The sequence below is a fragment of the Rattus norvegicus genome, chromosome 3 (genome assembly GCF_021556685.1).
Source record: "Rattus norvegicus strain SHRSP/BbbUtx chromosome 3, alternate assembly SHRSP_T2T, whole genome shotgun sequence".
NCBI classification, from domain to species: domain Eukaryota; kingdom Metazoa; phylum Chordata; class Mammalia; order Rodentia; family Muridae; genus Rattus; species Rattus norvegicus.
The window spans coordinates 146574690-146587222 of NC_141536.1; the positions used below are offsets into that span (position 1 = coordinate 146574690).

General features: G+C 52.0%; 1 protein-coding gene across 1 annotated transcript in view; it reads right to left on the minus strand.

Annotated features, from left to right (window-relative positions):
* Positions 1-4602: 4602 nt before the first annotated feature.
* The window catches only part of Tgm2 (transglutaminase 2), a 28941-nt gene continuing 21010 nt past the window's right edge, over positions 4603-12533 (minus strand). Inside the window, 4 exon segments of the mRNA NM_019386.3 lie at positions 4603-6146; positions 6969-7105; positions 8027-8187; positions 12016-12285. Coding sequence (NP_062259.3) covers positions 5996-6146; positions 6969-7105; positions 8027-8187; positions 12016-12285 — 719 coding nt within the window. The 3' untranslated portion in view covers positions 4603-5995.

Here is a 12533-nt window from a genome sequence, read left to right on the forward strand (position 1 = left end):
GCCATCTGTGAAGGGTGTAAATCAAGTCTGACCTGCAGCTGGCTAGAGTGGACATGGTGCTGAATGATTGGGGGTTTATCGAGGCCCCAGGAACCCTCTGACTTTACCCAGTGGGCAGGAGTATGCATAATCATGGACCACTGTCTATAAAATGTACCACACACCCAAACTGGTGGCACCACCTCCTCTCTGCTCCCTCATTTCACAAGAGAAAGAAGCAGGAAGGGGATGAGTGAAAATGGAGCATGCCCAAGCAAATCCCTGAGACGGAACCCAGGCCGCAGCTCTGGCTAAGCCTTCTTCTTCTCCTGCTCATATTAATTATTTAGACAGCTTTACTGAGATAGAACTCACATGCTGTGCAAGTTAGACAGTTCAGTGGCCTCCAGTCCAGACAACTGCAGCCATGAAGACACTTCACAGAATTCCCATAATCCCCTTGAGTTCCAGCTCCCCATCCCTCATGTCTCAAGGTCCAGGCAGCCACCATTTTACTTCCTCTCTATAGGTGGGATCATCCATTCTGCAGCTTTTGTTTCTGTGTCCTTCCACTTAGCCTATTTTTGTCCTTACTGTGGTGTGTATCAGGGCTTCGTTCCTTTTCACTGCCAAGTAATATTCCACGATCGATAACAGCATAGTTTATCTGTCTTGTAATTAAATTAATGGACAGTTAGGTTGTTTCCACTTCTTCTCAACTGTGAATGGTGGCACCGTGGACAGCATTGAACATCTTTGTGTCCACACATGCTCTCCTCTCTCATGGAATTTCTGGGGCGTGGGTTGCTCCGTATTTATTATCACTTTGGTCTTCTGATAATCAGGGCTACTGATGGGGGAACAATGTGCGGGTAAACTCAGGGCTTCCAATGTCCAGGGTCCAGGAAGCAAGTCTGCCCCTTTCCTGACCTCCCCATGTCCTCCCCCTCCTCTCTTTAGGCCGTTCTTCAGAGAGTGGTGGGATAGCCAGCCAGATCCCAACTCCTCTCCGTTGGCCAGGCCTTGGGTAATTCTGTGACCTGAGACTCCATGGCTGTCAATGGTGACTGTGGACTCATAGGAACACGCACAGAGCAGTGTTTTGTGTCTGTAAATTTTCTCAACACTCACTGAGAGTCTGGTCCTGTTCTTCAAGGCTAAACATGCCTTCCATGGGCCCAGTTTCCCACTTGGATGGTTTATTTCTTCTCCTACTGGACACAGAAGCCATGGACTGCATGGGGTTCCTAGTCCCCGAGTACCTGCTCAGACCTATGCTTAACACCCCTTGGCCTAGCTGTAGATTTCGGCTTACGCAAATTCTCTTTTTTTCCCTCCTGGTGGCTTCTGAAGTGGCTTTTCCCTTTCCTTGTTCTCTGGAGAAAGCATACCTTTTGGAGCCTAATAATTAACTGTTGCATAAACTTAGGCCAGTAAAGGAACCAAAAAGACATAAGTCACACATTTCTCTAATCAGTAACTTTTCTGTAGACCTTCTGAACCCAGAATACACAGTGGCTTGCAGATAAGGCCCCTCAGGAGAAAGGCTCACTCCACCCCCAACCGCTCACAGGGCCCTCCGTTCCCGCCTCATCCCAGGCACAGTATGGTCTCGTGTGAAGACACCTCCATCTTCTTCGGTTTGCTGGCTTTCTGAACAAACGTTTTCTTTGTCCTGGCCACATGTCCTCTAGCAGCTAGCTTTTTTGACTGGGTTCCTGATTGCCCCAGCCCCAAGGTAAATGTGCATGGAGGAGGCAACTGGCTTGGGTCCACCCCAGCCTCCCTCTTGGACTCTATCAGCATTCTGAAATTCCAGGCTTGGCTGGAGGCTGAGGGGTGAGCTGGCAGGCATCCTAGGCAAACAAGAGCAACTAGAAAGGAAAGAGGCCTCTGGGGTGGGAAGATGAACCTGACCCCCTATTCCATGAGGGCTGCCAGGCATGTCTGAAGGCCTCCATCCCAGAAGTCCCAGCCCCTGGTAAGCAGGAAGAGTCAGGGCTTTCTCCACCACACTCTGGGCTGGGCATAGCTGCCTGTGTAGACCAAGGCTCAGTTTTGCAACCTATCAGCTGTGTGACTTGGGGCAAATTGCTTAACCTCTCTGACCCTCTGTTTCTGTATCTACAAATAGGTGAAATGGCATAACCTTTAGGGTTTCTAAAATCCCAGAGGAAGATTTAGGAGTGTGCCACATAAGCACATTTGAGATATTCTGCCACTGAAGACCCATTACAGGGCCATGCATCTGTCCCGTGTAGACAGCTGGATTTCTCTAGGCTTTCATTGAAACTTTTGTATTCTAAATGTATTCTAAATAGAGAATAGAATGCTCTCTTTCTCTCTCTCCTTTCTCTCCTCTCTCTCCTCTCTTTCCTCTCTCTGTCCCTGTGTTTATATGTGCAGGGCCCACCGTGCACATGGAGGCCAGAGGTCAACATCAGGTGTCTTCCTCAGCGGCTCTCCAGGTTATTTTATGAGACAGGGTCTCTCCTTGAACCCAGATATCACTGATTTAGCTAGACTGGCTGTCCCCAAGATCCATGTGCCTTACCTGCTTAGCTTCATCCTCCAGTGCTGGGACTGTGAGCTTGGGTGCCGTGTGCCCAGTTCTGTGTGTGTGTGGTAAGGATTCAAACTCAGGTCCTCACGCTTGTGTGCCAGGCACTTTTCTAGCTGAGCCATCACCCTGAAGCTGAGGCTGTGCTCTTTGATCAGGTATTCATTTGGGGGTGGGGGGTAAACAAGAGAAGAGGTTCAAGCCAGCTAAGCTATGTACAGCAGAGACGGCTGGGGCAGCTCCGTTCCTCCGTGTTAGTAGTGAGCAATCAGGCAGCGAGCTGGGGTTGGCAGCCTTGAGTTTTCCCAGGAGCCTCTTGCTGTGAGTCTGCCCCTGCCCCAGAGCACCCAGAACACAGGCAGGTGCAGAAATGACTGTTCATAGCCCCAGTTGCCACCTGCATAAACATCTGCTTCAGATGCACAAAGGCAACAGCCTAGGAGAGCCTCAGAGAGGGGCCTCCTTGGAGCTGCGTTTTGGAAGCTGAGAAAGGGTTCTCCATGTGGAGCTGATGGGCAGAGACAGTGACAGTAGGTCCCACCCAGCCCCTCCTTTCTCTTGCTGACCAACTCTGTATTCCAGGGAAGTTTCCCAGAGTCCTTTGCCAGGCAGCTGGCCTCTGCAGGTTCTTTCAGCAACTGATAGTAATAGTGATAAGAAATTACCGGGGTTGGGGATTTAGCTCAGTGGTAGAGCGCTTGCCTAGCAAGTGCAAGGCCCTGGGTTCGGTCCCCAGCTCCGAAAAAAAGAAAAGAAATTACCAAGTAATAAACAACTAAAAGTAATAATAAAAGACGACAGGTGTTACATTTATCTATCATCCATCTATCTTTTTATCATCTATCAATTATCAATCTATCATCTATCCACCATTTATTTATCTATCATCTATCTATCATCTATCCATCATTTATTTATCTATCATCTATTGTGTGTGTATGCATGTGCATGTGCAGATCAGAAGACAACTTTCAAGAGTTGGCTCTCTCCTTCCACCACTTGCGTTCAGTCATCAGCCTTAGTGGTGGATACCGTTAGCTGCCGAGCCATCTTTCTGGCCCTGGTTCTGTCTTTGAGCACATTGCTTACTGACCCAGTGCCCAAGTCACCCAAGGTGTCCAGGGAATGTGAACTTGATACCCCAGAAAGGTGACATTGGGAGTTATTTTACATTTGTATGTATGTGCATGTGTGTGTAGAAGTGCATGTGTGTGTGCATGTGTGTGTGCATGTGTGTGCATGTGTGTGCGTGTGTGTGCATGTGTGTGCACGCGTGTGTGTGTGCGTGTGTGTGCGCGTGTGTGTGTATGTGTGTGTATGTGTGTGTGCATGTGTGTGCGTGTGTGCGTGTGTGTGTGCGTGTGTGTGTGTGCGTGTGTGTGCGTTGTGTGCGTGTGTGCGTGTGTGTGTGCGTGTGTGTGTGCATGTGTGTGTGCGTGTGTGTGTGCATGTGTGTGTGCATGTGCGTGTGCGTGTGCGTGTGTGTGTGCATGTGTGTGTGCGTGTGTGTGTGCGTGTGTGTGTGCATGTGTGTGTGCGTGTGCGTGTGTGTGTGCATGTGTGTGTGCGTGTGTGTGTGTGCGCACGTGTGTGTGTGTGTGTGTGTGTGTGTGTGTGTGTATACGCACCAAATGCCAACTCTCCAGTGTCATTTCTCAAATACTGTCCATCTTGGTTTTGGAGACAGAGTCTCTAACTGGCCTAGAGCTTACCAAGTAGTCTAAACTGTTTAGCCAATGAACTGGAATTTCATCCGTAGAACTGGGATTATAGTTGGGCACCACCACACCATGATTTGTTACCCCAAAGTAACAAAAGGTGACTTTTGAAAGACACAGAAGGGTATTTTAGGCACAGAGAACAGCAAAACATAAGAGGCACACACACTAGGGGACACAGGAAATTCCTGGCTCAGCAAGTGGGAGAGGTTTGTGGGTAGAGCCTTGAGAACCAGGAAAGTGGGAGGGGGGTTGTTAAAGCTTGGGTGAGAAGGCAGGGGGTGGCCACAGGTGTGAGTGCTACCCAACCCCCTCAGAAGCTCCCAGAGGACAAGGCAGACCTTGTTTGAGTGTGAAAAATAGACCTTTATTTCGGTGTTCACATGTGCTTCGAAAGCATGCCTACTGCCTGAAGCTTGCACAGATCAAAAGAAATGGAACCGTGTGGGGACAGGGCAGATACAAGACTCACGGTGCGATTCTCTGCATAAAGCGGAACGTCTTAAATGCAGCAGTGTGATTCTTCCCAAGTTCTTCTCTGGGATTTCAGGGGATCCCAGAGTCTCTGACCTCACCCCCTAGAAACCCCTCCACACTGCAGCCTTCCAGCTTGAGGGCCCAGCCACAGAGGGGTAGGAGTAGGCTAACTCGGATGATGACCCATAGGCTTCTGTGCTTTTCTAGAGACAAATGCTGTGTCTAGGTGTGCTTACCAAGGAGGAGGGGCATGGAGGGGTGGCCCTGGTGGGTAGGGACCAGCATGGACATTTAAGGCTCCTTCTGTGAAATCTAGTCTAGGCACTATGTGAGTAGCTTGTGGGTTGTCCTGGAACTGTATCTGAGGAGCCCAGGCACAGGTGAGAAGCAGGACACCCCAGAAGTGCCCTAGCCTTGGATGGAAGGCTTTAGAAGTATGGGACCAGGAAACCCTGGAGGAGGGCTTGTCAATCTCTGCTCTGATATAGGAGGATCAAGCCCAGAAGAGGAGGATAGAGTGTAGCCCTCCTTGGGGCTTAAACCCAGGCTCTGACTCCCAGCTCTCAAGCCTCCCCGCTCCTCCCTCACCTCCTCACCCTAACCGTGTCCTTCCGGAGAAGGCCGGAAGAGATGGCCTCTCTGACACCCTCGGGTCAAAGCTGGTGTCACAGATAGAGTGCTAAATTCCAAGCCAGATGACACAGGTGGTGTTTCTAAGCTCACCCACTGGCCCTGCAAGTGATGGCTGGCCTGTCCTACTGACACAGTACAGCACGGGCAGCCTCAGTTCCCACCCTGAAGTTTCTCATGGACATCCAACAGGTTGCTGTCCCTGTTAGAACTCGAGGTGCCTAGCACATACAGTTCCCCTTCAGAGGGGAGGCGGGTGGGAAACTGTTGGAGAGGCAGCTGAGTTCCTTCGTTGAGCCAACGGGCTCACCATCCGTTTGCACTCACTCTGAGGCTCTAGAGACAGTTCAAACAATACACAGATACAGAGTGCTGGTAATAATGGCTCTCCTCTTACTCTCGCCAGGGTACTGGCTGTATCAGCACAGAACATTCCTCACAGCTAAGGGGACAGATGGGGAAATAGATCCAGAGGAACAGGATGGGCCAGAAGTACATTGTCTTCTGAAAAGCCCCGAGGCAGTCATGTCAGCCCGAATGGGGTGCAGTCGTCGCTCATTATCTGGGGATAAAGACCAGGTTGAGTTGAGGGCTGGCAGGTGATGGGCTGAGTCTGGGTGAAGGGGGTCCCTTAGGCCGGGCCGATGATGATATTCCGGTAACCCTTGACCGACTTCAGCTTGTCACACTGGAAGTTCACCACCAACTTGTGGAGGCCAATATCAGTCGGGAACAGGTCAACCCGCACCTTGACCGCATCTCCTGCTGGCACAGGGTCTGAGCTGCAGAAGGAAAGAGGGTAAGTTAGGAGACAGGCCTGGCTGCTATGTTACACATGGAACACCAGCGAAGACACACTAGGACTTAGGCCAGGACGTTGCCGAAGGAAGACTAAGGCCAGTGTTGATAATGGTTCCAACTCATGGCTTCTGCAGGGTTAGGCCTCCTAGTGTGTGTGTGTGTGTGTGTGTGTGTGTGTATGAGTATGCACACATGCATGCATATACACATGTGTGCATTTGAGCATGTACACAAGTTTGAGTGTATATGAGACAGTATGTATATATGTTTATATGTATACGAGCATATATAGGTGTGAGCAAGCACGTTGCTGGTGGGGGCAGGGCAAGCATATGTGGTGAGTAGATCTGCCCATGTGTACTGGCAGCCATGCACATGCCCTGTGGCTACAGGAGAGACAATGCATTGTGTAGATTGTGTGGATTGTACATGCTCTCAATTTGTTCTGGTTGTATGAATTACATGGCACTGGAAAGAAAAGCAGCGTGTGTAGATGCAAATGGCTACAGATGCCCCGTGCCTGGACGTGCATGTACACAGAGACACATGTGGGCATCCAGACTGTTTGGAGACAGCACACGGTGACTGGTGCGTCCCAGGTCAGGTGTGTGCTGGTGGGGGATTGACCTGCAGTTAGCATGTTGTGAGAGTTGAAAGGTCACCTTGTGGGCACTCTGGCTTGGGGTTTAGGGTAGGTGGGATGCAGGTGAGCAGGAGATGAGCAGATTGGGCTACAGGCTGGGCTGGGTTCAACAGCCTTGCTCCTGGCTCCAGCCTCCTCCTCCCCAAGACCCAGTACGTACACCTCCACAGACTTCTGTTCCTTGGTCAGGCCAGCCCCCTCCACAGTGAAGACACAGTCATACAGGGAATCAGAAAGTGGGTTCTTCAGGGACACCTCAGCCACCAGTTTGCGGTTCTGCTTGGGCTCCCCCAGGATCTGAAAGGGTGCAGGTGAAGGTTAGGGCAGAGAGCCAGGCTGGATACCCACAGAGTTTCTCCCAATGTTTGCTAAAAGAAGTTACGCCCAACTCTAGGGCACATCTTGGTGCCTCCATTTCCCATCTGCAAACCACAAATGATGGATGCGCTTCAGGCCCTTTCATGGAACTTTACAGAGGCTCCATATGACCCTGGGGGGTGGGTATGAAGGGTCTCATGTGTCCCAGGGTCTGAAGCTGGTAAGTCAGGACTGGAACTAACCTGACTGATCTGAGCTGTGCACTACTGGGAGAAGCTGAGCCTTTCTGAACCCTGGTTTGCTGAGAAGAGAAAGCTGTCAGTTCTTCAGGACAGATAAGCTGAGGTCTGCAAGCCCTTGGCCGACTCTGGCCCATGACTGTGAGGTGCTTTACAGCAACTGCTGCTGGGGTGTAGGGGCACCTCAGAAGAGGGCTGGGAGGAAGATGGTGATGATGGTACAGTTGGCTTTCACCAAGCCTCCAAACATGCAGTATGAGGCCGTAGCCGCTCCCTGTGGCCATACTTGGATTCTCACAGTATCCCCAAAGTGCCAGCACTGACCTGGTCCCACAGAGCAGTGAACTGGGGACCAGAGGCTGAATTAGCATCTTCAACGCCACCCAATCACAAGCCTGAGCCATGACGATTGCTACCCTTTGACTGCAGCAGCAACACCAAGGTGGGTACTGGCCCTTTAAAGTTACCTAAGTCCCAGACCCAGACACCACACTCTCCACCCCAGGCTCTAGTCACCCTTCATAGGAGCTTCAAGTCCTGCATTCTCTTATCTTTATGATGCCTTCCTTCCATAAGGACCACAAGGCACAGAAAGGTTGCAGAGAGAGAAGCAGGTGTGTGTAGGTGGGAGCTCTGTCCTGAGGCCCCATCTGCTCCTTACCCGGATCTTGATTTCAGGATTCTCCAGGTAGAGATCTCTCTCAGCCAGCAGGTAGCTGTTAGCGGCTGGCTCGACGAGGAGACCCCGCACCTTGATGAGGTTTGACTCGGTCAGGCAACCGCTGTACTTCTCGTAGAGGATGCGAAGGGGGATGCTGTTCTCTGTTATGAAGGGGAGGGAGGGAGGTGTGACGGGTGGCCTGTGCCGTTTGAGCTGTGAGGGCTGGATCTGACCAACTGCTGAGATTTCAGACCACCACAGCTGGATAGAACCCAGAGCCTCGCCATGCCAAGCGGGCGCTCTCGCAGAGTCGTTGTATTCCCAGTTTGCCTCACTTCCTTCTTGGTGACCTGGCAGGTTGCCACCTACTAGAGCCTACTAGTAGTACACTGGGCAATATGAATGCTTAGGAGACTGGGGAGAGTTTCCTGAGTGGGCCAGGGAGGCACCAGTCTTCTGGAGAAGGAGGGCAGCTGACTGGCAGACAGCACGCCTCTCCCAAGGCCTTCCATTTCACCCGCTCGACAACCCAAGAGTGGCTTTACTTTTACAGACAAGAAGGCTGAGGCTTGGGCAATGGTGTTGCCGTGCATTATGCCCACAGCTGGACATACCACCCAGGCATCTGAGTCACATCAGCAGCTCACTCACCACTGGGCCACACAGCCTTGACCCATCTGAAACGTGGGCTGTATCACATTTTAATTTTTTTCTGAGAAGAAGACGGAGGCCTAAGGGCAGCAGGGGTTTGTGGGCAGCAGGACGGTTTGGAAAAAGGAGCTCAGATCTGGGATCTACTGGCTTGCACCTCCCAGCCCTATCTGCTCATCCACTGAGACCCTGAGCTCCTGGATTCCCTGGGAAACAGGAGCTCTGCAGGGTTGTTCCCCCAAGCTCATTGCACAGAGCCAACTTTGCAGCATCGTGGCCCTGCAGAGAGCAGCCAGCACTCTGACAATGGAGGCATCCCCTTCCCTTGCTAGAACAGCATTTATATACCCGGAGTGGAATGGCTATCACAGAGCAGTAGGGTCCTCGTATTTACATGGTATCTTTCTACAACCTGCTTGATGTTTTTAACATCACCACCACCATCACCACCACCACCACCACCACCACCACCATCTTTTTCTAAGAGAAGATTTTCATCATTATTTGTAACAAACCAACACCACAATAAACATAGATATAGATATAGACATAGATACAGATATAAATAGATATAGATAGATATAGATATAAGCTAATTGATAATGAGGTGACTCACAAGGACTGGGGTGCCAAAGGCAAATTAGTACCTCTCTGCCCCTGCACCTGGGGACTGCTGCCCAGGTTAGCTGGAGGACTGACAAAACTGGGGGATAGTGGCCTGCCTGTCGTTGACTCCAGCAGCCCGTGCCACAGCCTTTAGAAAGCTGGGCAGTGGGTGGCCTTCCAGCTGTGTCAACACCAGGGGGACCTGCCTCTGCCCGATGATGTGTCCATGAGGACTAAAGGCTGAAATGGCCAGTGACACCCTGGGGGCAAAATAGAAAGAGGAAACCCTGGACACGAGGAGGGTGTGGCCATGACTGCTGGCTTGGCCAGGCCAGGCCAGGCCCTGGAGAGCTGCTGGACGTTCACAGATCAGTCACCAGGCCTTGGCGTTGGGCCAGATGCTGGCTGGTAGGAGAAACTGAATGTGGTCAGTCTCCGTTCCCTTGGACATTATGACCTGTTCTAGAAGGGCCCCTGGGGATGGTCACTGAACAACACTGACTGCCTTCCTGATCTCCTGGTGACTGAGGGAGGAGAGAGAGAAAGAGAGCGGGAGGAGGAGTGGGGAGAGCATCTGGACTCCATTCAGCTGTCCTGGGCCTGGCTTCCTGTCCATTAGTACATGGAAGTCCCCAGATCATATCATCAAAGAGCATAAGCACAGTAATTCTATCAGTCTCAGGTTGACCTTGGCTTTGGAAGCCCCAGGAGGCCATGTTGGACTAACTGTGCTTTCCAGTCAGAGCCCAGCACACAGAGCCCCTGGCCTTTACTTCCTGCTCCCTATGCTGTCCCTCGTGGATTTCTGGCAGGCAGGGCCCTGTTGATTGAACTGTGGGCCTGGCTGGAGCTCCTGCAGCCTGATGCAGGTGCTCTGATGGTATCCGTGAGGCAAGGGTGACTCCACGGCTGGCAGTAAGGCACCTGGTATCTAGGGCTTGTCCCACGTTTATCTCAAAGTACACTGCTTTCCTCAGGACAGCTCATGAGCGAGTGGTATCAGCGGGCGGGACTGGCCTTTGTGCAAATTAGGGTCTGTGGCCTGCGTGGGAAACTACAGCTGTGTTTCCAGGGCAACAGCAGCAGGCAACTGGGATACAGATGCTCGGGCTACCCCATGTACCCATGGTGAGAACCCCTGCCTCTTATTCTTAGGACTCACACACAGGGGATCAGTTGGATCCTTCCATCACGTGGTGGAGATACCCTGAGCTGACACTGCCACCTGTCACCCACCACAGTGGTGAAGAAAGGCCCAGCCTTCGTCTCCCTGGATCTCACACGGATGCAGACAGCCCCAGGCACAGTGATTCCACATCTGCCCTGAGTCCTCAGCGCTGTCCATCCGGTGAGCAGGTTGCTGCCTCATAGGATGGGTATGGTCACCTTGCTAGTCTGTGACATTGCCCTGTGAAGGCTGTGGAGGCAAAAGCCACGTGAGTCTAACTGGTTTCAGAATGCATCTTACAACAGTGTCAGTGCTGGGACCCAGGGCCTGGGGCTAAGAGAATTTGCCAGGCCCGTGAGAGAAGAGTCAAGAAGTCCTAGACACAGGTCTGTCTACTCAGAAAATCTGGGCTATGCCAGAGCTGTGTGGAGGTCCTGGGAGTGGGAGTAGGGAGAGCAATGGCTTAGGCCTCCTCCTTGTCCAGGAAGGTCTCACTGGCTCTCCAGTACTGAGTGTTGACAGTACAGAAGCACACACAGTCCACACTGGCCGAAGCTCACCCTCCTGAGCCCAGGGGACAGGGTCTCGGAGGTGGTGGGGTGGCTTCACCCAGAGGCCAGGATGAGTGGTACTCCTACCAGGTCCCAGTCCCTTTGCCTTCCCCAAAAGGGAGACATGGATGGCCTATGGGGCTGGACTGTGTCCCAGCTCTGTGCTATCCCAACGTGTGGCCTCAAGGACAAGAACAACTATAGGAGAACACTGAGGAGAGAATTGGAGGTGACAGAGAGCCAGCGGACTCATGGGAAAATGCCATGAAACAAGACAGGCTCAAACCCATCCCCTCACTAGCTGCACAACTCTGACGGGAGAGTGACTTGATTACTCTGCACCTCTGTCTCCAAATCTGGAAAATGGGTTGCAGTGATGGAATCTACACCTCACCTCCAACACACACCTTTTTTTTTCTTTTGAGACAGGGTCTCACTATATCGCCTAAGCTGTCCTCCAACTCTCAGTCTTCATGGCTCAGGGGTCCCCCTCCCCTTCCCGAGAGCTGGCATGACAGGTGCGGTCTATTATGCCAGCTCCCAGTTCTCTCATAGCTTTAAGAATTAAGCATGCTGGGAGGCTGGAGACAGTTCAGCCAGTAAAGGGCCAGCCTTATAAACCCAAAAATGCCAATTCCACAGAACACAAAAAGAACAGGCTTTGTAATGGTGGCGCTGGGAGGTGGGGCAGGCAGGTCCCTGGGACTAGCTGTCCAGGCTGTCTGAAGAATTCCAGCCCAGTGAGAGACCCAGTCATATGCAAAATAATGATGATGATGATGATGATGATGATGATGATGATGATGGTGCATTGTACCTGAAGGATAACACTTACAGTTGCCTTCACACACACACACACACACACACACACACACACACACACACACACACACTCTTAAATACCATGATACTAAGAAAGAACATTTGGCCCTGGTGATGCCAGGCAAGAGTCTGGAAGGTGAGATACACCCGGAAACCCTGGATGTTCCAGGCACGCACAGGCAGAGCCTTACCAGAGTAGGGATCCAGGGTCAGGTTGATGTCCTCAGTGCCACACTCGGGCCCCAGCACGCCGTTGTAGCTGACAGTGCGGGCACAGAGCAGGAGGCGGCACTCACGGCTCTCCGAGGTGTCGTTGCCGATGTGGGCAAACACGTCAAAGTCATTGCCCAAGCTCATACCATCCCCCACTCGGATCCGCATGGCCACCCCTGTCTCCTCTTTCTCTGCCAGTTTGTTCAGGTGGTTGGCTCTGGTGAAGACTTCCCTCTCCTCTGGGGACCCTGAGAGACAACAGAGATGAGAACTCCGATCATGCCTTCAACAAGGATCAACGGGCGAGGGTCTGGACGGAGCAAGCTGGCTTTTCAGAGTCCTGGTGACACAGAGCAGCCCCAAGGGAACCCCTCTCCACACCTCTGTGCTAGGACGAGAAAGGTGCATGCTACTCCCCACAGATGAACTCCTGTAGAACCCTCAAGATCCAGCCTTAAATGACCCTTGCTCCAAGAAAACCTTTCCTACCTGTCCC